The sequence below is a fragment of the Carassius auratus genome, chromosome 50, assembly GCF_003368295.1.
Source record: "Carassius auratus strain Wakin chromosome 50, ASM336829v1, whole genome shotgun sequence".
NCBI lineage: Eukaryota > Metazoa > Chordata > Actinopteri > Cypriniformes > Cyprinidae > Carassius > Carassius auratus.
This window is the reverse complement of record NC_039292.1, coordinates 12,541,507-12,568,685: the sequence shown is the minus strand read 5'-3', so window position 1 is coordinate 12,568,685 and position 27,179 is coordinate 12,541,507. Positions and strand designations below refer to the sequence as shown.

General features: G+C 39.1%; 1 protein-coding gene across 6 annotated transcripts in view; it reads left to right on the top strand.

The window, feature by feature from the left end:
* Window positions 1-27,179, top strand: part of LOC113067044 (tight junction protein ZO-1-like) — a 108,752-nt gene that overhangs the window by 57,876 nt on the left and 23,697 nt on the right. For 4 of the 6 annotated variants that reach the window (XM_026239257.1, XM_026239256.1, XM_026239258.1 and 1 more), the window contains 7 exons: window positions 12,782-12,838; window positions 15,665-15,789; window positions 16,748-16,850; window positions 17,458-17,782; window positions 21,957-22,063; window positions 22,231-22,399; window positions 25,155-25,299. In XM_026239257.1, the coding sequence (XP_026095042.1) occupies window positions 12,782-12,838; window positions 15,665-15,789; window positions 16,748-16,850; window positions 17,458-17,782; window positions 21,957-22,063; window positions 22,231-22,399; window positions 25,155-25,299 (1,031 nt within the window). Of the gene's footprint in view, window positions 1-510; window positions 661-12,781; window positions 12,839-15,664; window positions 15,790-16,747; window positions 16,851-17,457; window positions 17,783-21,956; window positions 22,064-22,230; window positions 22,400-25,154; window positions 25,300-27,179 lie in introns of those variants that run through there. The other 2 variants (XM_026239260.1, XM_026239261.1) reach the window with 2 other exon arrangements.

Below are 27,179 nucleotides of genomic sequence, written 5' to 3'. Positions count from 1 at the left end.
GCATTGGCATTTACCTGCAGGTTCATAGCCGGTTAAGTACTAGAGGGATTTTGTAGTGTTGCCCCCGCGGCACTGAAATGGTTAACACAGACACAGCACTTTCTACTGCAGATGGACCTGTGCTTTTACTGAGCAGAGCAGTTCTACAGTGAAGCACTGCTGCAGCTCACTACACACACTCACACTTAATCGAACGCTGCCCGGCGGAGGGGATTTAATTCAGCGTTGGATGTTCTGTCTGAAGAGGTTGGCAAAAAAAAAAGAGGATTCAAACAAATCCATGCAACTTTTTAAAAGCGCCTGAGCTGCTCAGCAAATCGATGCGGTCTGTGGATGCGCCTCATCTCTTTTCCAAAGTGATTGAACAGTAACTTGCTGTTCTCGGCTGGTCATCGCTTGATACATCGGGGCAGGGTTGGGAGTCTCTTTTTGTCTGTACCTCTCTCTCCCTCCCTTCCCCCCTCTCGCTGCACATCTTCCTCCCTCCCCCGCCTCGTGCCGACTGAATCGGGGATCTCGCTGTGATCATCCTGGTTCAGTATGAGGGCTGGAGGCTTGCTGGAGTGCACATGGGTCTGCAGGACCCTGGTTTTGGACCATGCATGTGACCGAAGAAAGCTACAGATATGCTTCTGGTTCATCTGAGATGATCTAACGGCTGTAAGTAATGCTTTGCCCAGTTCTTGTTGTAATTTATTGTGGTAACGTTGGATTGCTATCTTAAGCATGTGACTTGCATTAAAGTTGAACCTGAAATGCTGAATGCAAAACATTCAATATTTCGAACATTGGTGTGTTTTAGTTTCTTAATACTTTGGAGGAGTACAACAAGTGCTCCAACAGTTGCGCATATTGATGGTGGGCTCAAGCTAAATGTTAGTTTTCATTAGGTGCAGTGTTTGGCGTGTCTTTAGCGCCGTAAATCCGCAGTGACACTGCCGAGGTGCGTATGTGCAGGTTGTCTCTACGTCCTCTGGGAACCACCTCCCCTTGCTGTGAGCTTTCCTGCTCCTTCTGGATTGGAGCTTTTATTCATCGTCAGCACTTTAAGAAACATCTTTCTCTATTTCTGAAGTCATCAGCTCCTACGTGTTGCGATCAGATGCCAGATCCGAAGGTTGTTTGTGTATGTGTTTAAGAGAGACATCTGGGTGTTTTTCCACCCTCCTCATCATCTTTTGGGTTCTAGGCCACAAACGCAATGTTCTCTGAGTGCGTTTGTTTGTTCTGTCCAATGCAGCTACTGCTCTGTCTAGCTCACCTAACATTTAACCCCTTAATTGCAGTTTTAGTTCATATAAACTGTTTTTGTGGAGTTGTCCCACTCAGCATTTTACAACCTGAGCTAACTCTTCCAAGTAGAGATCGACCGATATGGGTTTTTCTATAGCCGATGCCGATGCCGATGTTTAGAGGTCAGGGTCAGCCGATGGCCGATATGTGCTGCCGATTTTTAGGGCCGATATCTTGGAGTTTTCCCCTTGATTTGCATGCTAAAATGTCTCACTAATAATAAGTGGATGCACAACACATTTTTTCTAAACCTATCATAATTTATTGAGCACTGACTTGAACCATCTCTTCATTCATCTTAATTTAGTGCACTAAAATTAATAAACTGACCAAGTATTAAATATATAAAACAGGTAATATATATATATATATATATATATATATATATATATATATATTAGGGGTGTAACGATACGCGTATTCGTATTGAACCGTTCGGTACGACGCTTTCGGTTCGGTACGCGGTACGCATTATGTATACCGAACGGTTCGTTGGAGTAATTAATTATATTTGAAAAAAAAAAAAAAAAAGAGAGAGAAAGAAATATAATGATATGCGTTCAACAAGGTAGCCCAATAACCCAAACAACGTAACAGGCAACGCCCCTGACACTCCCGAAGAAGAAAAAAACACCATCTTATATGTTTATGTTAGGCTACTCAGCAGGCGCTCGCTCACTCAGTACGCGCTGAAGGCTCGTTGCAAAATAGCCAATGCGTTTAACAGACTAGAAATGAGAAGATCCTCCAATAACCAACAGGTCTGGTGTTTGGGTGCACTTTGGATTCCCTTTAAGCTATAATGGTGATGGCAAGATGGTGGATAAAAAAACAACGGTATGTCGCATCTGCAACATGACAGGGTACACCAGCGGGATTACAAAAAAAAAACAAAAAAAAAAACCCAGCGGGAATATCTGGGATATATGCGTCAGTACTATCTGGGAAAAGACGAAAAAAAGGAGAAACATGCACGCAGCAAACTATCCCTGCAGCATTTAGACACTATAGCTAAAACGCTAAGCGCGTCTATCTCCTCCTTTCCAAAGCGCTCGGGCAGAAGCGCTCATGAGGCGTCTGTCTTTGCTAAGCAACAATGACGTGCTCTCTCCATGAGACGCGGAAATTTCAGCGAAGGATAAATGGATTTGCAGCTCTAAAAATCGCTTGCAGTAGCTCTGCTACTGAATTTATTTCAAAATTGCAATCCATATACAACTATGATCAGCTGTTCCTTCATCTTGGCTGAGCTCTCAACGTTGTTACGGGAAAGGATGAAGCTGATTGGTTAGTTCTTGTCACATGACCCGCGGTGCGCTTGCGGCATTCTGAAAAGTTGAGATGTTTTTACATTTTGCTGTATCTAAAACGTATCGAACCGAACCGAACCGAACCGTGACATCAGTGTATCGTATCGAACCGAACCGTGAATTTTGTGAACCGTTACACCCCTAATATATATGTGTGTCAATCATTTACATAAAAGTTTTAGAGCATTTACATGTATCAAGTAGAATTTTTCAAGTTTGTTGGAACATAAATGTAAACTTAAATATACATTTAAATCAATACAATTTTAGAAATAAAAATCAATTAAACTGAAAAATAAAAAAAAAAAAAAAAAAACAGTGGTGCTGCAAAGACACTAGCAACCAGCAACATCTGTGTTTGGTATAAATGACACAGAACATCTAAAGTGCATTCTAATTTCGAACTTACATCGCAGTTTGTTCATTATTAAAATAAAGTAGAGTCAACCAAACATTTAAAAAGTTACACTGGTCAGTTTAAATACACCCTATACCGGTCCTCTCTGCTGTTATGCAAAGGACGTTTTTGCTCATGTGAAGAGGATGATTTTTTCCGTCTAGTTTACATTAAAAAAAATATTATAGTGTAACATTCAGATACATTGCGAATATGGAAACATTTGGATATGTGCAGAACAAGACGTGAGCAATAACCTCCAAATACATCTAGTCAAACCCGCGCTCGCTCGTCCTCGTATGGACTTAGTGCACATGGCATAATATCTTCTTTTTAACATAATAATAAGGACTTCTCATTTCCCAGTCTGCTGTGATGAAGTGAGCAGTTATCATCACAGAGCTCTCCGTACCCCTGGACGTCCATCCGTCTGTCGTGAGCGCAACAGAGGATGCTCGGGATAGCTCATCCACAACTTTTTTCTTCTCCTGTTCATAAAGATCTGGTACAATCTTTTCACTCTAACCTCTTTCCTTCATCATGCGCGGGGCGTTCAAGCTCCTCCGCTTGGCATTATCACTGAGTGTGGACTGAACATGCGCAACTTTTTTTTTTTTTTTTTTTTTTTTTCATAAATCAATCCGCGGGTCACGTGTGTGCCGAACTGAAGATATTGATCTGAACGGATAACGGATCAACGATGATCCGTTGCACCACTACTATAGTGTCATTTGAAAACATTGCAGTTGCGTTTCAAAATACAACAACGAGCACCACGAAACCATTTAAAGAGGCGCATTCAGCGGTCTCCTTGACAGAAAACATTCAGCAAAGTAAAATGATCTCAAACGTATGGCGCGCTCTCTTCATTTTATCAAACGATCATAATCACATTTATTCATTTTACAGTCCTGCTACTAGCATTTTATTAATACTAAAACCCCTTTAATTCAGGTGAGAAAGCTTTTTTCCAAGTGGCTTTTGCACATAATAATACCGCTGCAGACGCATTTTGTAGCATTAAGGTTATTGCTTGACCGTTAATTTAAACGACGATCGATCATGGAAATTATCAAATATTGACATCCCTAAATACAAATGAGTTGGATGGAAAACTGGTTATTGTCTGCATCAAACCATGCTTCCGAACACATGTGATTCACCGTTCTGGGGCAGCTCCAGGACGTCTGTCTCTCAGAGCACGGTGCTGTCTGTGAGCGGGGCGGAGTAACGGAGCCCTCAATCACGCTGCAGTGTTTGTAAGAGCTGCCAACTTCTCCACACCATTTACAGAGTGAAATTCTTTGACTACCTTTATCTCGCAGGTCTGTTGTTGAATCTTCCAAAAGCTTCACATGCAGTGGCTGCAGCAGCACTTTCCACCGCGCCAATAACACGGGGCTGTCCGCCGACGTGCCTGACTTTAAATCGGCGCCACTAAACACGGATATCGGCCGATGCCGATATATTAAAAATTGACAAATATCGGCCCGATATATCGGCCGAGCGATATATCGGTCGACCTCTACTTCCAAGCCATGAAAAAGTGATTTTTTTCTGATAATTTGAGACATATTGACCTTGACAGGTAGTTATGAGGGTCTACTGTGGTAATTTCAGTTCCTATATTTTTTTTCTGCATATTTTTGCCCATTATTTGTGCCACTCTTGGTGGATTAGAGCAAATTCAAAGATTTTACAAAAATGTGCCCGTTTGTTTTTTAATGAATAGTTTAAAAAAAAAAGCAGTCAAACTACTTTTTTTTCCCCATTATCTAGTGCTATCCCTAGTACTGGCAAACAGTCAAATATAATTCCACAATAATAGGTGGAAATGAGCCAGTCTTGACAAATAATTATAAAAAAAAATACTGATTTCAGATGATACCGATATGATTCTAGAGTATTGTGCATCCCTACTTTTCTACTATCATGAACAGTTTTCTCCTTGTAACACTGACAGAAAACTAGGTCATTTCTCCACAACTTGCTCCTCTTTTTCAGTGGCCAACATAGTATCTAATTTGGTACCGCTGTATTCATTTTTGGATTAGCTCCATATTATCTCAGACCTGCACTTGCACAGCTTCACAGAGATTGTTTAATAGCACTTGTCTACAGCGTGAATTAGCCTAATCCAGCTGCGTGTCTCCTACCGTCTCCCCTGAACATCATCTTCATCTCGTCCGCATCATGGCCCTGCTGCTTCCCTGCATCTGAACCCGATGGCGACGTCGAGAGCTATTTTTAGGTCCTCCCTCTTGTTTCTTCCTTTTCGCTCTCTTGATTCCCCTCTCCTGTGGTGAAGAGATAATGTGCTGCATATCCAGATTGAAAAAAAAAAGCTGAATTCCTGGCTCTGAGTTCACACCAGCATGGTAATGACTGTTAGCAGTTAGGAAGAGCTCGACACCTACTATTCGCAATGCCTCACTCTCGCATTACAAAGAGGCGACTTGGTGGTAAGCAAAGAATCACTCGCACAACTTTGTCACCTTTCCTCCCTAATGATATGGATATATTTTTCAGTTTTAACAGGGTGTTTCAGGTTTGGGTGTTATCTCTGAAAGATTCTAATGTCTTGACTATTTGAAGGCCAAGTTTGAACTTATGCCGTTTGCAAGCCAATTATCCCAGATCCAAGATTTGTCAGATCACCCCCATATAGTTGTTACATAAAAACCACAGACACGTACACCATCTGTGCATCTTCCTAGAATTGACTTTTTCCGGCTCTGTGAGAATTGGTAACCCCTTTCATCCACTCGAAACAGGTTCTGTATCATTAATTAAAATGACTTTGATCGATTCATGTTGGAATAGTTTGGCCCTTACCACTCGTTATGACCGTGTTCAGCTGTCCGATCCATCTGTGAGAGGGTCCATGGCTGCCCATGCCTCCAGACCTCTGACGGTATAGGACATTGGCTGCCAGTCAAGCCAGTATTCTTACTGCATTATGTAGATTTGATTGACCGAGGTGTAGGTGAATGTGAAAACTCTCCTTCAGACGACGCATTTAAATATGTACAAACTGTGTGCATTTATCCAGTATGATTTACACTACAATTATTATAGGCACACTGTCCTCTTTGAAAAAAACCCATGTTGGTTTCAAACATACAACTTGTCCGTTACTAGACATCCAGATCAGAAATTCCTCTTCTGCTCAATCGAATTCCAATTAAAGTATCTTTGGGGTGTAACCAATTCAATTAAAATTCTAAATAGTGACTATGCAACAAATTTTCATTTACTTGAAAATAATGTTTCTGTAATAAGGCTAAATTTGGGTATTTGGAAATTGATCTCTTAATGCTATTTGTGGTGTGCTCTTAGGTAATAAATTGTATTGAATTATTAATAGTAAGCTCTTCAGCAACAGGTTGCCTCTTGGTATTTCGGCTAGAAATAATTGGACATATTACTTCTCTGCCATTATTTTTAATATGCGCAGTATTGATTATGAGGTGGAGCTGCGGTATCAAAGTCCCGTCCAAACTCCTGCAGGCCCAATCGCAAATTTGGATGGTGTTTCGGCTTCACTTTTCAGGATGTGTGCAGCCAACTTGGTCAAAACGCATCACTGGAGAAGTACCAATTAAACAGCACTTTTTAAGTCGATGATTTTGATATTTGCTGTATTTGTAATTGCAAATTGTGAATTAAAAGGGAACCAGTTCACTTGAGTGTTTCTCAACCCTGATTTTTACACTAGAGAGACTAAGTTGTTGGTTTGTCCATCACAAGCTAATACTTTGGTTATATGGTAATAATAGTGTTTCTAAAATATCCCAAAAGCCGTTCAAAGTGGTCTCGTCTTCAGCAAATGACTTGTTTCATATCCTTGTCATCACGACTTTCCTCAGATGAGCAATTCTCTATTTGAGCAGGTTGATTAATTGATGCAATGAAGTTTTATTTCTAGCGTGGGAATCTCTTGATTGAGGAAATATGTCAAAATGAATCTGGAGCCCACTGGGCTCTTATGTTTCTACAGCAGCATCAGGACGGTCGTTACAGTCATTCCCATCATGAAGGAATCCTTTTATGACACACATGACATGAGGCGTTAGATTGCTGCCTATGGGCATCCTGAAATTTCTGTCATATTTCATTTTTTATAGTACATGGAGTATAAGTGAAGGTTATCTGTGCTCATTACATACTTGGCATTTGTTTTTAGCATGGTGAGAAATGGAGTGAGAATTTCAAAGAAGAAGCCTGTTCTGATGTATCATGTTTTGCCTAATCCAGAGCAACTTATTTTACACTAATTTCAAGGACAGTCCCTTTGGAGGAACTTTCCATCACAAGCTAATTGCACCATACGAAAACAGAAACATACTAAAACAACTTCTCAACAGGAAAAAAAAAACACAAAGAACACAGCAACCAAATGCCGACATGTCAGCAATAACTTATTGCTCTGTAAAAGAGATTCAACACACAATTCAAATTCAGTTTATGCAATTCAAGCAAAATTCATTACCATCTAGAAAAAAGCCATTACACCCTAAAAACCGTGTTACAGTAGGGGAAAAACATGCAGAACATTTTAGCAACCAAATGACAACATTTTGGCAACCATTTACTGTTCTTTACAGGAGACTTGCAAGTTACTGGAAAAAGATTGATTGACACATGATTGGTGTGAGACACACCAGTCAATTCGAAAATGAGAGAACCTTCTCTTTCTCTCTCACTCCATCCTTCCTGCTATCAAGACCAATTAGTGCAAGTAAGCTACAGTGCTACAAATCTTTACATGAACAAATGCAACCTCAAAATGCCTCATCAGAAAAAAAAACTAAGATTTTGCCTCCTTTAGCCTAAGAAAAACAGACCTTTTTTTCAGCTAAAGCACTGTTGTCATGCTTAGTCGTGGAACTTGAATGCACAGTCAGAGTTTGTTGTTCATGTTTGTTTACTAAACCAAACAAAGTCGTGAATGTAACTGTAGAAGTCAGGAGTGGTTTTACACACTCATGTTCTGCCATTTAAAGATGACCGGTGAATCTCTAAAGTGCTTTTAATTTCTGAAACTGCAGAAGAAACTGTGAACTAAAATGTACTGTCAACAGGAATCATGTGGTCCCTTTGTTAGCTTTTTGGTTGGCCGATGTAAACCACCCATAAATTCTGACGAAATGGTGCAGGGTATGTTGCATCAGAATTTTACAGCACCGATCAGCCTTAAGATGGGCATAAATCCTCCCAACCCCCTTTTGCTCTCTGGAGTGCAAACTTTTCCCACTCAGGCTTCAGTCACCCTGCATTTGCACACTTTTGTTTATGAGTATTTAAGATTGTCTGAAGTACCGTATCGTGTTTGCCCTCAAGTGGGGTTTCTGCTTGTCAGTGGCCAATGTTTTGTGTTTAAAACGTCATTATAGGTTGTACTCCCACTGCCAGTTTGAACCGTGCCCGAGTGCGTTTGACCCCCAAAGCGCGGTTCGTTTGACTAGTGTGAGTACTCCGAATCGTGCCCGGGCGCGGCTCGATTAGCCGGCCCTGGCCTGCTTGGAAGAGGTGGGCCAGGGCACGGTTCAGTTGGACTCGGGCGCGGTTTGCATGCAGTGTGAGTGCTAACCGTGCCGGGGCACGGAAAAGGACGCTTTGCATCACGGTTTTGCGACGCTCCAAAACCAACATGGCAGGGAAAGGGTCACTTTGGTCTACGGCAGAGGTGCAAAACGCATAAAAAAACTAAAAACTGCAAAGTCCTTGCTGCACTTCAGCTGGTATCTTGCAAACATCCTCATACGAGCAGCACGATTACGTGAAAATGTTCGTGCCACTAGGGCGACACATCTGTTTAACAACAGGCTGTGGACCAAACAACACAAAATTATCCACAAAGAAAACAGAGCGATGCACTCCATTGTGTTCATAGAGCGCCGCTCTTCCTGTTTATCCCGAAACCGTCGCACCATAATGACGTAAGTGTGCTCCGGCACGAATGCTGAAACCCTATATGTGAGTGCAGGCCAGAGGGGGAGTGGGGAGGGGGGGACAATCGTACTCGGGCCCGGTTCATGGCAACCGTGCCTTGTGTGAGTACACCCATATAGGCTGTTTATATTATATTATATTATATTGGCCTTTTTATTTTCTTTACAACTTAAATATTTTTAAAGCTGTCTGGGCTAAGACAACATAGCATTTATACTTTTCTTGATGCTGTGTAATTCCTCTTACCGTATTTTTCGGACTATAAGTCGCATCTGAGTATAAATCACATCAGTCCAAAAATACGTCATGACGAGGAAAAAAACGTATAAGTCGCACTGGACTATAAGTCACATTTATTTAGAATCAAGCACCAAGAGCAAACATTACCGTCTACAGCCGCGAGAGGGCGCTCTGTCTTCAGTGTAGACTACAGGAACGCTGAGCAGCATAGAGCGCCCTCCCGTGGCTGTTGATGGTAATGTTTTCTCTTGGTTCATTTCTCTCGGTTCATGTCAAAGTAATTTTGATAAATTAGTCGCACCTGACTATAAGTCGCAGGACCAGCCAAACTATGAAAAAAAAAGTGTGACTTATAGTCCGGAAAATACGGTAGTTTCTTTTCGTACCCTCCAATTCTGGAGCTGGCTGGCAGCTTGCCTAGACCTGCAAGAGGAATTGAGGGAAGAGTAATGTTGTGGTTAACAGGATAAATCCAAAGCTCTGATCAAAACCTAGTAAGCTACCTCACTGTTTTTGCCTACTTATTTAGACGGTAGCATCCTAACCGCCACAGATCCTCGTGAGTGAGTGATTTGGCGCATTCGCTATCACATGTGATTTATCATGTAACCCTAATCCATATGAATAACTTTCTTCTGCAGAACTTTAAAGAAAATATTTTGAAACGTTTCAAAACCATATTGGACCACATTGACTTTCTTTGTATGGACAGAAGAAACAAAGATGTTTCTTGAATACCTTCTTTTGAGGAAATTATGATCGAGTTTCAATTTGTGGTGAACTATCCCTTTAAAAGGCTGCCTCAGAGTATGTAATGCATCTTTGAGAAGGCAAATAAACAGTCCATGTGAATCATCTTTCAAGGACGTTCTCTTGTGGTATTACAGTCGCTCTTGAGGCTTTAACTCGCTGGATTACCGTCTCCCTGTGCTGTTTGGTTTCTTGTGCGCTAGATTTCTATGATTCAGCCTGTTGAATGTCACTGACTGAACCTGAGCGGTCTGAGGGATGTCCCAGTTGGCTGAAAGGAGCTGTTGTGCTCACAAAGGCACAGGTTTGATTCTAGCTTACGTCATGTCCTGACTCCTGACTCTTGTAGTCGTCTTTCCTCATCTATCAACTATGATCGTTTTGAAGGATAAGTCTGGCTTTTGGTTTGAGTTTAAACTGAAGTCATTCTTTTTTTTTTAGCATAGCTTTGTCTAGCTTATGTTATCGTACAGCACCATGCCGTTGAGAGTAGCTGTGGTTTTAACAAGCCTTGTAGAGATGCAGGATATGTTAATAGCACCCGATCGATCCCAGCAGCTCCTCATTGGCATGCAGGGCACAGGTGAAGGGTTGAGCTTGCAGTAATGATCCCCTAGGTCAGCACATTTCCCACGATGCACTGCCCTCAGATTCTCTCTCCTCCCTCCTTCCCTTCCTATTATTTCTTGCTGTGGGTTTTATATTAATTCCTAGCCTGTCAGTCATGTTTGATTACACTATAATCATCTGACGGAGCTTGTTTGGCTGATGTGCTGACATTACGAGAGCGATACGGGAGAAGGGTCAGATCAGCCAGAAGGGAACAAAATATTCAACATGTCCTGAAACAGACCACAAATATGGATGGTGAACAAAAGACCACAAAGTGTATGATCCTGCTCTGTAGACAATATGTGTGTGGTTTGAGTCAGGCCCGATGTGAAGCGGACGAGACCTGAGTTATTACCTGTGAGGTCAAAGGCACCGGACAGATGGACTGAGACTTGATCTCTCAGCTCGTGAAGATGAGACACAGACATCATTCATCCTTCCTCTATCATCGTGAGGTCAGGAGCCAGTCGTTTGGGCTTCACACAGAAGGCCATCAACTTCTCATCACGGTTTCTATTTATTACAAAAACCTTCGCCATTTAAACCTCCAAAACCCCTGTTCGTCGTAGCCCACTGTATCTGTGGATCTGCAGACACTCCTTACTGTTGCATGCTGAAAACTGGCCTGTTGGTGTTTGGGATCATTTAATACTGTAAAAACTTAAATTATATTCAGAATTTTTGTGTGTGTGTGTGTGCTTGTGTGTCATATTTGAGCCATTAGACTTTAATGGTAATTTATTAATAAATTAAATAATGCTGTTTATTACTGTTTATTATTGTTTATATAGTAAATATTTTATACAGTGTTGTTATCATAGCGCGTTTTTATTATTATTATTATCAAAGTCCATGGCTCACTGTCTCTGAATACACATAAAGACAAATCATGAGTCTCAGTAGGGGATGCTCCCGATCAAATTATTTAGGCTAAGCATCAACATTCACAAACCACTGTCCACTGTTATTTTTAACAGAAAAGAATACAACGAGCTCATAATCACGACTTCATAAAATGGAAATATTAAGTTGTCTGATAGCACGTGAAGAGAGCAGAGAAGTGCTTGCTCAGAACGGTGGGGTGAATCATTTTGTTAACTTTTGCTGCTCAGAAATATTGACGCGTATCAGAAGAGATGCTCCGGTGTGGATAGCGATAGGATGCCGCGATCATGCAGGTCTCGACTCAGAAGATGCCGGTTATAATGTTATGATCGAGGCTCTGGACTCTGAGCAGAACTTGTTTTTCTGTAACAAGCTATAAAATAATTTCTATAAAAACGTTAATGTCCTGGCAGTGACAAATGGCTTATTTTATATTTAATTTATTTACATTAATGTTATAAGTTAAGATTTACAATAAATATTTTAACTGCTACTATGTAAAAGGAATACCGCTGTAAAAAGCACCTTATTTGTTTAAAGAGATTGCAAGCACTTTTGCTCATATAGCAGTACTTTTAAATGAAAAAAGTGCACCGTACACGCATAACAATGCGATTAATTGCGATGAATTGCAGACAATCATGCATTAATCGCGATTAAAAAATTTAATCATTGCGAAGCACTAATATATATAATATTATAAGATTAATATTATAAAATATTTGTCTTTTATAAATGTAAAAATTTTCCCTTGTTTATTTAGTTGGTTTTTATCTAGATTCTTCGTATTTTTTTGTAAACATTTTAAGTAATTGGCTACAGTTGACATGAACATTTTTATTATTATGTCTTATTTTAACTTTGTGTGTTAATATGGCTTATTAACACTGAAAGGTTGTTTTTATTCCTTAACTTATTGCTGTTGTTGCCTTGACTGTGTGAGGTGACTGCGTTGCAGAAGATATGGAGAAATGAATAAATCAGTGCTTGAGCACCTCAGGTAGCTTCGCTGGATGTCAGCAGAGACATCTTTCCCCGTCCTTTCTTCTCCTCAAGCCTAGCTAGAGGATGCAACACCTTTGTTGTTTCCTTATCTGTTACATAACGTGTAGGAAGATCATTTACACTCTAGGGATGCTTTTACAGATGTTAAGCGATGAGACACTTACAAAGACATTTCTGAATCTGTGTGTGTGTGTGTGTGTGTCCCGCTTGATTTTAATGAATGCATCTGCATCCTTTAGGCCGTGTGGGAATGTAACCAATTAAACTTGTTGATGGTAATCTAACGATTTGTGTTTCTGTATTAACCTTTTTTTTCTCCTTTCTCTCAATACAGAGTGCAGCAATGGATGAGACCGTAATATGGGAACAGCACACCGTATCTCTACACAGGGTGAGCATTTAATCGTCTCTGTTGATTTGTGAATCATTCAGAGGATATTGTCTTGTTTTACTTGTCAGTGAATATCTTGTTTATATTTGATGTTATTTAAGATTGCATGTGTTTTATTGCGTTCCATTTAATGGAATATTTTGCTTGTTTTAAAGACCTCATGAAATCAGAACTCAAAGTAACAAGTCATGGTTGCAACTTTGATGTAAACTATAACCTTTGCCTAAAATAATCGATTCTGTGCAAGCTTAGTTCAATAGGAAATACCTCAAAACAGGAACTATTTTACAGTGTATTTATGCATAAGTAGTAAAAATCAGGAACAAGAGAAAAATACACTTGTGAAAAATCTAAAGAGTTATAAATCAATTTAGATTTTAGATTGTCTGGATATTTTGAAATTTTCATGGGACAACAAAGCAAATGTTTTGAGTTTTACATTATTGGGTTACGCCCTAATGAAAGTTACTATATATATATATATATATTAGGGCTGCAACTAACGATTGTTTTGATAATCGATTAATCTGTCAATTATTTTTACGATTAATCGATTAATCGGTTTATGTACTTATATTTTAGTTTTTTTCCATTTTTTCCCCAAGTAAATTATTAATAAAGGGTCTTTATCATTCAGCATAGATTATTAAGAGATTTTAACCATTTTGCATTGTCATATCCTCATCAAAAATATACCTGGAGTTGTTTTATTATGTTAGTAATCCTTTGTCGAACTCTTCTGCAATCAAAACACTGACCCATACTCTAGCAAAATTCACAAGGAGATTTCAAATATTGTTTTCACCATGGCAGTCCTTAGAGCTCCTAAAGTAGTTTAACATCCCAAACAAAGCTTAAGGAATCTTTGAGAACATATTTTCACGAAGTATAAGGATAAAACAGAATAAAATTGCAGTGCATTGTATTTTATTATTTACTGGGAAAAAGCTTTATAGCTTATGCTGTGAAATTGTAAACAATCCTTCGAAAAAAAGTGCCAATGGCATGAAACCTGAATGGAACTCACAATTTAAAGTAAAATCCATCAGAAGGTTGTCCAGAAAAAAAAATTTGGGACACACACAAAAAACCTGCTGTGTGAAAAAGAGCAGTGACTACTTAGAAAAGAAGTGCATTTTAAATATACTCAAACATTTACCTCTCTCATTCAGTCATAATTAGGCTGCAAGTCTGAATTATGAACTGGTAAACGACAAACTGATCACATAACATGTTTGTAAAGCTTTAAATGTTAACTGTTAAAAAGCAATGTTATCAGGTTTTATGACTAAACATTTGGAAACAACCTTGTACTGGAGAATCTGCACAAATAAAATTCTTAGGGGCCGTTCACATATCGCACCTAAAAACGCGTGGAAAACGCTAGTCGCGCCGCTTTCTCCTTCTTTCCAAAGCACTCGGGCACAAGCGCCCCTGAGGCGTCTGCCTTTGCTAAGCAACCATGACGTGCTCTCTCCATGACGTGCTCTCTCCATGACGTGCTCTCTCCATGACGTGCCCTCTCCATGACGTGCCCTCTCCATGAAGACCCGGAAATTTCTGCAAAGGATAAATGGATGCGGTGTGGACGCGCCTGGAAAAACGGGCGCATCGCACCGCGTGCGTGTCGCGACCGCGTCGCTTCCATTATGAGAGTGCATACTGCGCGCCTACATAGGAAATAACGAACTTGAGCACGCAAAAGACACGATATGTGAACGGCCCCTTAAACAGTTCAGTAGTGCAGAGTTTACAGGTTACTCTTCATTTTGAAGGCTCAAAGTAAAGTACTCCCACTTCCCGCTGAATGCTGCAGAGACGCTGTTCGGGAAGCACGTGACATAAAACGAGGCCAGCTATTGGCTATTCGCTACTTCACCTGCTGTACTGGCTGAGTAAAACCTCCGGTGGCTCATTACTGCCACACTTTGGTCACCGCAGATTTGAAATATGCACGAAATGAGCCGCTTATGGCAAATAAAATTTATTTAGCGACGAATCGATTACTAAATTAGTTGACAACTATTTTAATAATCGATTTTAATCGATTAAATCGATTCGTTGTTTCAGCTCTAATATATATATATATATATATATATATATATATATATATATATATATATATATATTAGGGGTGTAACGGTACGCCAAAATCACGGTTCGGTACGTACCTCGGTTTTAAAGTCACGGTTCAGTTCATTTTCGGTACAGTAAGGGAAAGAAATGCAAACATTAAACTGCAGGTTGTTTATTACTATAAGCTTTTTTTTAACAATTTGTTAACACCTTTTTTTTTACGCACGTCTCATGCAGATGTCTGCAAGCCCTAACCTGTTAACATGGGATCCGAATTAAAAACAGACAAGCCACGAAGCTGAGAAGCTACAAAATATTGCATTCAGTCATTCGGTACACACGTGCACCGTACCGAAAGCTCTGTACCGAAACGGTCCGCCACGAATACACGTACCATTACTGCCCTAATATATATATATTTATATATTTTTACTTTATATGTAACCCTTTTCTGTTAAAATTGGTGTTCTGTTGCAGAATTTAATTGGCTTTTGCAGGTTTATTGTATTGTTTTTTTCTCTGTATATCTGTGATGGGATCTTTCTATCTCTTCGCCCTTCTCTGCCCTCTCTGTATCTCTGCCCATCACATCCCCTCATTTATCTTCCTTCTTTTCTCCTCCCACATCTCCCAACTTTATCTTGTTATTCTCTCTGTCCCATTCCCTCCCTCTCCAGCTCTTCCAGTGTGATTTGAATGTTTTGCCGCTGTCCTCGTGTGTTTGTGAACATGTCGTTGTGTCTCTTGCAGGCTCCAGGGTTCGGCTTCGGTATCGCTATCTCAGGCGGGAGGGATAACCCTCACTTTCAGAGCGGGGAGACGTCCATCGTCATATCTGATGTGTTGAAGGGAGGCCCAGCCGAGGGCCTGCTGCAGTAAGACTCCTCTCTAACCCGCTTTACCATGACTATGCCAATTCAGTTCCAGTTTCATTCCTGAATTTGATGCATTTTGAGAAAAAATGTTTTAAATAACATGACTGTTTCGATTAAAACACAGTTTTTATTAATTACCCTTAAAAATACAATAGGCTATTTCCAGCAAGAATATTAATTGATTATTAATATTCTTGTTCATTTTTAAGTTATTTGTAAGTGTTAAAAACACTGTTAGCTAATGAACTATTAGTGAGTACTAGTGAAAATGCTTTGAAATGGCAAGTCTCTAATTTAATAGTAATAGTTCATTATTAATTTAATTTATAACTTTTAATTCAAATTATGCATAAGGTTATTTAACTTATTTGTATAAAAACATTTGTGTTAAATTAGAAAATTTAAAGAATTTTCACTAGTGCTCTCACAATATTAATTTATTTGTCGAAAACAGTTGTATTAAATTTAAAAAAGTGCAAATGAAAGAATTTTCACTAGTGCTTTCAAAATTTCTATTTAAATTGTATTTTAAATTTAGAAAAGTGCTAATTAAAAGCATTTTAAAAGAATATTATTTTATTTGCATCAAAAACATTTGTATTCAATTTAAAAACTCCAATTAAAAGCATTTTATTTAAATTGTATTGAAACATTGCTTTTCATTTTTCTCCTAAATTAAAAAAAAAAAAAAAACTTTTAACCCCATTGTATATTTATTTTATTTTCAAATACAAATATGACATTTATAGACCATGGTGAAAGTCTTTATTTCCCAGAATGCTCTTATTACGCAAAAAAAAAGTCTTTTGTATTTTTATTTAGTTATATCATTTATTTTTATCAAGAACCCTGTTGTATGAGTGCACAGTGCTGCTGATCAGGCTCTGCTCCGTCTTGTGTTGAGATCAGTTGGAGTGGCTCATCTGCTAACTGCTTTCTGCTCTGTTTGCCCCGGCAGGGAGAACGACAGAGTGGTGAAGGTTAACGCCGTCTCCATGGATAACGTGGATCATGCATATGCAGTGCAACAACTTCGGAAAAGTGGAAAGAATGCAAAAATAGTATGTTTTCCCCTTTTTTTTTTTTTTTTTTTTTACTGTGTCCTCTTGCATTAAGACACATCCTCATCATCCTTAGAGGGAAAAATCTCTGATGTCTGATGAAGGAATTGTGGAATAAAGTCATTTTTGTTTTGTTCGCTTACAAAAAGTATTGTCGCTCCATAACGTTACGGTTGAACCACTGATGGCAGATGGACTATTCTGACATCTTTCATACTTTTGTGGACTTTGACAGTGTTAGTTACTTGGCAGTCTATGGGACAGTCACAAACCTCCTGGTTTTCATCCAAAATATCTTAAATTGTGAAGATGAACAAAGCTTTTACGGGTTTGGAACGACATGGGGTTAAAGATTAATGACAACATTTTCATTTTGGGCTGGAGTGGCCCTTTAAATTAGTAAAAATTAATAGTATTTTCAAAGCTGATCTCAAAATTGAGTGATTTAAACATTTGTGTTAAATTAGGAAAGTGTAAATTAAATAATCAACTTTTATTTTTATTGCACTAAAATCCATAAGAGAATGAGAGACACATTAGAGATGAAAAATATGCCCAAAAATTGAGATTGTTGCAAATAATCATGTCTGCTCCTCCCTCTTTCCAGACCATCAGGAGAAAGAAGAAGGTGCAGGTCCCCATGGGGCGCCCGGGTGAACGCGAGACCGTGTCAGAGCATGAAGAGGACGACGACAGCTACGAAGACGAGATCTACGAGGCACAGAGCGGGCCCAGTGCCTACAGCGGGGGCGGAGCCACGGGCCGGAGGAGTGGCAGGGGTGACCGGCTGGGCGGGAGGAGGGACCGAGATCGAGAGCGCAGTGGCTCCAGAGAGAGGAGTCTGTCCCCACACTCGGACCACCACTCTGTGTCCTCCAACCTCCCCCCACGCCCAGCCAAAGTCACCCTCGTTAAGTCCCGCAAAAATCAAGGTGAAGATGGCCGCTTCGAACCTGCCGACCGGTGTTGCCCAATCACTTGTCTTCCGAATTATAACACTGTTGTTGCCAGGCAGTTTCAGATCACTAAAGGCTCGTTCACACCATGAATGGTAACTAACAATACCAACCGATGATAAATGTTCTGTTTATTATAAACTTGGGCTGCGGTTAAAACACTTGCTGCTTTAACGGCTTGAGCTCTTTAAAGTCAGAGGATTTTAATTGGCATCAGTGTGCATCAGCTGAAAAAAAACATTCTGTGAGTGTTTCCAACAATATCGTTCAGTGTCATTTGCTGTATATGAAGACTTCTAGAGGTCGACTGACTGATCAGCCAGCCGATTGATCGACCGATTTTTTTTTTTTATTAATCCGCATCGGCCAATTTTTTCTGCAAGCTGAACTCCCTTTGAGGCAGTGTTGCCAAGTCCGGCTACTTTTATATTGTTGGCGTGGTATTTTTTTGTCTGCAGATAAAAGCGACCCCAATAACATGATATTTAGCCCCTGAAATGCCGGAAAGTTATCATATTCATATGTGCAACAAGTCATTTGCATGTGAAAAGTAGAAACCCGTTCAATTCAGATGAAACTTCTGGGCTGATTATAACGTGAACGTTAACTTATCATGGGATATCCAATGTTGAATATAACAATATCCTCCACTATGTCATCGCTCGAGGCCAGCTCACTCTTAAAGGGGGGGTGAAATTCTCGTTTTAATCTCCTGTTAATCTTGAGTACCTATAGAGTAGTACTGCATCCTTCATAACTCCAAAAAGTCTTTAGTTTTATTATATTCATAAGAGAAAGATAGTCTGTACCGATTTTTCCCGGAAAAACACGACCGGCTTGAGGCGTGGCGAGTGGGCGGAGCTAAAGAATCACGAGCGCCAGTAGGCTTTTGCGTTGAGAGCGTTTGGAAGCTGTGACATTACCGTGAGGCAAAAAACATTCAAAACAAACCATGGCTAAGTCAGATTCAGCGTATATTTATGATCCAGAATCAGATCCAGAGGCTGAAATTTAACAAGAGCAGCAGCAGCAACGACGTCTCTATGTGGTATGTATTGAAACTGTATATATTTGCTTAGCGGATTAGGAAAATGTCTAAGTTCCACTTTATGTCGTCTTTTTTTTTTAAGCTGTACATGTGGAAAGTGCAGTTTGATGCCAACATCGCATGTTGTTTACTTGATGTGCTTACGCGCCGATAGCTAAGTTAACAACACAGAGATATTTGAAGCAGTTTTACTCACCGCCTGCGGTTCCAACACACGATCGTGACCCTTTTTCGTTGGGACTGCATCATCCTTAAGAAATAAACAATGTGCAAATCCGGCGTCAAACTGGGCTTTGTTTGTAAAACAAGCATCTTCGAAATGCAGGGAACAAACACAAACACTTGCACAACTCCGTTGATGCTCTGTAAAAATAAACTCCATCCACTGGTCCCTTAATGCTGTTTTGTTTTTTTGGTAATCTGTGCAGGGTTGTCTTGCCCTGGCAACCAAAAACACACTTCTTTTGTGACATTTCGCGACGCTCTCGCTCTGATCAGTGAAGTCTGTAGTGCTCTCATTGCTCTGCTATACGGGAGCGCGCGCTCTTCCGGCAGAAGTGCCCTCAGGACCCATATAAGGAAATTCCGCTCCATCTAACGTCACACAGACCGATACTCAAAAAAAACTTTCCGAAACTTGTGACAAACCGGAAGTAGTATTTTGGGAACAAAAATACTCCTTCAACCGTACAACTTAATTTTTGAAACTTTGTCCATGTTTAGCATGGGAATCCAACTCTTTAACAGTGTAAAAAACTCAGTATGCATGAAATAGCATTTCACCCCCCCTTTAAGCAGTTATGAGCAGCAGGCTTTGTAATATGTGTAAACAATTTTATATTTGTTATCACTATGGCTATTTGACTTATAGCAGTGTGTTTCCTATATATGGAGTTATTTGTGATGGTTCGAGACTATTTTCAGAACTGACCTCCACAAATAGATTTTCCAAAAGGATTATATTTCGTTGAATAAAATGCATCTTTGAAAAGAAACCGATAGTCTTCAGAAAAGCGTCCATCTCATTTTAATTTCTTCTTTCCTGTAATGCCTGATAAAGTTGCGCTTGTGAGCAGTGCTTATTTCATTACAGCCGTTACTGGGAAAACTGTTATATTTCTGCTCCAATAGCACCTCCTGCTGGCAGAGAATTAATTTGCAGTCTGTAGGAAATTCTGTCAGTAAACATAAACGCTTCAGAACTGTTTTGAGAAGGTGCGAATAGAGCGTCTGGCGCGAATGATTTCAATGTTAAGTCAATGTAAAGACACTTTTAAGGGCCTCTGGAGGTCACGCGGTGCGGTAGACGTGAATTCACCTCATTCGCGCATCTAGTTACAGGAGATTCTGAAAAGGACCATTGCAAGCTGACAGCGACCGGCTTTCGTGATGGAAAATTGGCAGAAATACCCCCACCTTGCGCAGCTGTACCTGAGTCTCCCTGGGATATCAGTGCGGTCGGAGCGCGTCTTTTCAACAGCTGGACATATAGTGAATAAAAAATGCTCTGCTCTGGACCCCGAAAATGTTGATCGATTTGTTTTCTGGTCCAATAAATTTGTAATGGCACTAGCCTTTAATTATACCTGTTCTCAAGTCCATTTAAAGTTTAATTTTTTGAACAGTTGTTTGAAATGGATTGAATCATTATTTAAAATAATCTTGCAGATTTTTGAATTGCCTAAATCATAAATGCAGCCGGGTTGAAGCCTGCTCTGATGTATTTCTTTCCGTCCCCTCTGCATATATATTTTTCCGAAACTTCATACCAATAAATAAGAAATATTGCACACAGACTTGTGTGTTTCCAGTGCTCTCTTTAAGTTCGTCCGTTATTTGACGTTGAAAAAGGAAACGTCTTTTTTTTTTAGATATGGAAAATCAATTTTACAGTCGATTCAATGAACACTTGTGTCTTAAAAATCGAAAATGAAGTTTTCACAAAAAGTGATAGCCATACTATCTTGTACCCTGCAATTGTAATTTGCTCAAACTCATTTTTATGAGATGAATGAAAAATAAAAGAAAATCAGCCAAAAATATGAACCAACAAAATAAATCTGTATCATATATCGGCTATCGGCTGCCCTGATTTCTAAATATTGGCATCGGCCAATGAAAAATCCATATCGGTGAACGTCTTATGGCTTTAGTGCAACTTTATCATTATAATTATCATCCTTGGTGTGAACAGCCTTAACATGACAAGTTTCCAGCTGGTCTGCCCACAGTGAAAATAAAAAATGCTGCACAAAACAACATAATCATATATCAATAAATAAAAGTCTGAGACTGAGAAATCTGTAAATGCTTTTATTTCGCACTTCAATACAAAATATATAAATAAGTTTGATAAATAATTTATATATTTTAAGGAAAAAGTTCATTTAAAAATTACAATAAAATAAATGAATTAAGTTTGACAACTAGTGAAAATGCTTTTAATTTGTACTTTTAAATTAATGCAGTTTCTAGATCATTTAAAACTTAATACATTGAACAATAAATACATGAGATTATATTTTATATCATTAACTGACTTTTTTTTTTAGTAAGTAGAGCATGATCCATAAAATTAGTACATTTAAAATATTTTAATTAAATTAATTTGAATGTACTGTGGTTTTAAATGTCTGAGACCACTAGTAAAAATGCTTCTAATTTAATAATAATGTTTTTAATTCAAATGAGAGAAATTAATCAAGTCTGAGACCAAATATAAAGTTGAATAAAAAGTTGATTTGAATGATTAGAATAAAATATATAATTACAAAAAGGTGCAAATTAAAAGCATTTTCACTAGTGCTCTGACTCTTTAGCTATTCTCACAGAATTAAAAATGTTTTTTTAAACTTTATAGTTATAGTCATTGACCTTAGTCTGAACAGGCCTTAACACAACGTGAACAGTTTCCTGCTGTTGAGTCTAAAATGACAGTGGTCGCACGACACAACACAATTATGTCCAGTCAGAACACAGTTGATGTGTGATGTTTAAGCCCAGTGACATTTTGCTGTATGCAGGTTTCCATCAGAAAAAATGCATCTTCATAACTAACTTATACTAACATGGTGTATGTGTTTCTGCGGTTTACTCTGTAAGCAGAATACGGGCTTCGCCTGGCCAGCCACATCTTCGTTAAGGACATTTCCCCCGAGAGCCTGGCAGCCCGAGACGGAAACATACAGGAGGGAGACGTAGTGCTCAAGGTAAGAGAAATGAGCACCTGTTAGGGGAGGGGAAACAGATGGAAGGAGAGAAGAGAGTGTGTGAAGTGATGAGCGTGTGTGAACCGACGTATTTAGTGATGTGATGAATTATGAACGAATGGAGATGTATGTTGCTGTTGACATCTTTTCGTTTAATCTTCATCTAGATTAATGGCACGGTGACTGAGAATCTGTCTCTGATCGATGCTAAGAAACTGATCGAGAGGTCAAAGGGCAAGCTGAAGATGGTGGTGCAGAGAGACGAGAGGGCGACCCTGCTCAATATCCCAGACGTGGATGACAGCATACCTTCAGCTAATGCCTCTGACAGAGATGGTGAGAGAGTTATACCTTCTAGTACAGCTGGGCAATAAAATGATAACCCTAATTATCGTGGCATAATTTTCCTCTATAAAATGATGATAAGAGTTTGATATAATGCTTATGCGGCAAGAGTGGAACGAAACTGAGCTACTCATTTGGACTATTATTTGATTATTTGAATACTAAAAAAATAGAATTATTTGTATTTTATTTTATTTGTTGTGTTGTTACTGTTAACTAAAACTGAAACTTATAAAAATCATTAAAATGATAAATGTTGGCTTGGCAACTAACTGAAATAAAATGATAAAAGTACTAAAATTATTAAAACTAAACTATTAATAAACCACATTAACTATATATATATATATATATATATATATATATATATATATATATATATATATATATATATATTAGGGGTGTAACGGTTCACAAAATTCACGGTTCGGTTCGATACGATACACTGATGTCACGGTTCGGTTCGGTTCGGTTCGATACGTTTTAGATACAGCAAAATGTAAAAACATCTCAACTTTTCAGAATGCCGCAAGCGCACCGCGGGTCATGTGACAAGAACCAACCAATCAGCTTCATCCTTTCCCGTAACAACGTTGAAAACTCAGCCAAGATGAAGGAACAGCTGATCATAGTTGTATATGGATTGCAATTTTGAAATAAATTTAGTAGCAGAGCTACTGCAAGCGATTTTTAGAGCTGCAAATCCATTTATCCTTCGCTGAAATTTCCGCGTCTCATGGAGAGAGCACGTCATTGACGCCTCATGAGCGCTTCTGCCCGAGCGCTTTGGAAAGGAAACCACTCTCTTGCCATCACCATTATAGCTTAAAGGGAATCCAAAGTGCACCCAAACACCAGACCTGTTGGTTATTGGAGGATCTTCTCATTTCTAGTCTGTTAAACGCATTGGCTATTTTGCAACGAGCCTTCAGCGCGTACTGAGTGAGCGAGCGCCTGCTGAGTAGCCTAACATAAACATATAAGATGGTGTTTTTTTCTTCTTCGGGAGTGTCAGGGGCGTTGCCTGTTACGTTGTTTGGGTTATTGGGCTACCTTGTTGAACGCATATCATTATATTTCTCTCTCTCTCTTTTTTTTTTTTTTTTTTTTCAAATATAATTAAATACTCCAACGAACCGTTCGGTATACATAATGCGTACCGCGTACCGAACCGAAAGCGTCGTACCGAACGGTTCAATACGAATACGCGTATCGTTACACCCCTAATATATATATATATATATATATATATATATATATATATATATATATATATATATATTAGTGGTGGGCCGTTATCGGCGTTGACTCTTATCGGGCGATAAAAAAAATATCGCCGTTAATCTATTCTCAAAGTTGGGTTGGGAGCTGGGTCTATACTAATCAAGCTATGATGACTTTCACCTTGATATTTTATATAACCGACTGGCTGAGGCCAGCCTAAAAAGATGCTCACGACAGTTGACGGGCCACTGCTGCACATTGTCACGAAAGCTTATCTTTTTCAGATGTTTTTAAGCCGTACCGCTTGTCGATTTAAATATTAAAGCATCCAAACACAAGACGCGGAAAAGCTGAACAGAGTAGCGCGTGCCGTTAGGTGCGCACGAGAGAGAGAGCCGCATATCACGGACAGGGACACTGAACCGAGCTCTCTTCTGCGAAGTTCTCCTCAAAGTCCCTCCTGCTCCTGAACGAACAAATGCAAATCGCAGTTTGAACAAACAAAAAGATGTGAAAGAGCCCAATTCATAATGTTAATCCAAGAAAATGAAAATCACTCACTGCTCTTGACTACTTTGTAGTTTTAACAGTCAAACCAAAAATTATTCAGACACCAGATATATTTTTTTTATATATATAGCAAAACTGTAATAACGTGAGAAATGTTGAAGGTGTAAATGTAGGTTTGATTGTATATTTCATTTTTACACTGAAGACTATCCAGTGCTTTTTTACATTTAATTATTTAGTTTCTGTACCTTTACACCTACAAACTTGAAAAAACCTTAAACATTGTGTAAATAGCACAAATAAATAAAAATAAACGAACATACAAATTAGACAATTTCAAACAGGGCCCACTGGTACAACCTTCATCGGGTCCCCGCTTGTGCAATGTGGGATTAGTTAAGTTTTTTCAAGCAGTTTGTGATGCATTTTTGGAAACAGGAGATGTACATTTCTAATGCACCATCTAGCTTGATAAACCCCTTCTCAAAGACTTACTGTTTGTCAATTTTATTTGGGTAACACACATATTCTGAATGCCGTCTGCAGAATTCGAATGAGCCATTTTAATCTAGATTAATCTAGATTAGTTTCAAGATCACAGTGAGATTAATCTAGATTAAAAAAATTAATCTATGCCCACCTCTAATATATATATATATATATATATATATATATATATATATATATATATATATATATATATATATATATATCTCACTAATAATGACCAAAGCACACAGCAGTATTACTAAAACGTATTAGATAAAAAAAAGTTAAAAGAAATGTGTCTTGTTTTAAGGATGTTTAGACTAGATTTTTGTTGTTAGTGGGAAACCAGACAAAATACTTATTGAATTTAGTGATTTTTTTATTATTATTTAATTTAATTTATTTATTTAATTTTATTTTGAGTGTATTCTTATATTATTCAATTTGGATCGTTTAGGGAATGCAATATTCCAAAAGCAATAACTTTAACATAACACCTGTGATCATTTGTTCTGTTTGTTAGATATTTCAGACATTCACTCTGTGGCGTCCGATCATTCTGACCGATCCCACGAGCGGAAGAGGAGCAGCCGCTCTCGTTCTCCGGACCACCGCTCCGAGACCTCGGACCACTTTAGACACTCTCCACCACAGATCAGCAACGGCAGGTCAGATACCCTTGCTGTTTTTCTCCATTTCTTTGGTTGCTCCCACACAAGATATTTAAGTAAACATGAAATCAGGGGTCTGGTTCACTTGACGTAAATGTACCACTTGTCAGAGCCAGATAATCCCCAAATAGTTGGCTTTTGAGTTTTTTTCACCTCAATTTTTAGGTGCTCCTGTCTTTTATAATATTCAGCAGATTGAGGTGTATTTCAGCTTCAGGAGCTGGAGTTGCAGGCCTGCTCACTGCTGATAATGAGAGAAGCATATGAGAGAAGCCTCTGTCAGACGGTACCACAGCCCTTGACTAAACGCTCCTGTAAATCGGAAGTGTCCTAGATAGATAAACCAGGGTGTGACAGCGGTAGAGGAAGAGAGGAGTTTCTTCTCCCTGCATATGTGTCAACCTCCTAAATGAAACCTAAATTTAAAGCTGAAGTGTGTCATTTTTTTCGGCTGTGAAATACTTGGAACTTGACTTATGAAGAGACTAAACTCTCTAGAACTATTAAAACAGGCTCCGTTTGCCTCCAGTTAGCGTTACTTATTATTATCGCACAATTGCATATGAGGTATGTTTTAAGTGAAGACGTTACACACTTCCCACAAGCCAGATTTGACCACACACATGTTTGCAGATCTTCAGATGTGTGTGTTCATGAAGTTTCTTCTGACTCTTGTTTTGAATCAGGGCCGCAGGGCCGACGTCTCAGAGAACCCGGCCAGTGTAAGTGTTTGGGTCCGGTTAACGCGGGAACCTGAACTAAGCTAACCAATCTAACTCTTTTGTGAGCTTTGCACTAAAGCATGTGATGTAGGTGCTTCTCAAAGTGGTGTAACCTAATGTGTGTGTTGTGTGCTGTAGTGGTGTTTTACCTGAACTACTTGATGTGTTCATTTCATCATCCCAACATCTATCACATCTGGCTGAAGCCCAGCAAACCAACTTGGGCACAGGGAATTTGTTGGTTTGGATGCCCAATCCCAACATGCATCTGTGACATCATACATCCATCCATTCATTCTCACTTCTCATGCAAATTCAAAGGATTGGTCTCAGCTGTGTGTTACCTCTTTTCTATAGAGCGAAAACTAATATGGGGTGTCTGTCAAGAAACACAAATACACACATACTCCAAAGGACCCGTGCTGTCAGTGTGGCAGTGCAGGCGAAATCATGCTGCTTTTAACATCTTTTGTAGTAGTTCATCTCTACCTCAGAGAGTTCTCCGTATTACTGGCACATCTGCTCAGCCAACCATTTTTGAAAGTCGTCCAATGGGATTGTAGCACCAACCTGCACTGTGTGCGAAAAGTCACCAAAAATGGGAATCTTTTTTGAAGACAGATGATGCGTCCTGAAAGCTTAGGAAGCTGCCTTTTTTGCCCCTCAATCCAACTAGATTGTTGTTGGTTTGCAAACTTTTTGTTGCCCTGGTTTAGAAATCAATGCGTTTAATGGAAAGGAACTATTTGAGGAGCCATTTTCAAGTCCAAGATCCAACTTTTCTTTGGCGAAATGTGAAATACATGAAGTAGTTAAACATCCAACTAAAACATTTCAGACAAACCATTCAATGGACAGTGTTATAAATGTTTTTTGTGCAGAGAGTTTTTAGAACTCACAGCAAGTTTTAACAAACATTTTGTTAATGTTACTGGAAGATGTTTGTTCACAACTTTGAGAGAGCCCTGTTAGACGGGATGTTTGAGAACATGCAGCAGAATTTCATGTCACACTGAGAACGTAATAGAAGATACATGCATATAAATCAAAATCAATTGATATTTTTGCCTGTCTGCTACCAAAAAAAAGTTGGGTCTGTTGGCGTTCTTATGGTGCCATCAGCCAGTCAGAGGAGTCATTAGTCACATGGCATTT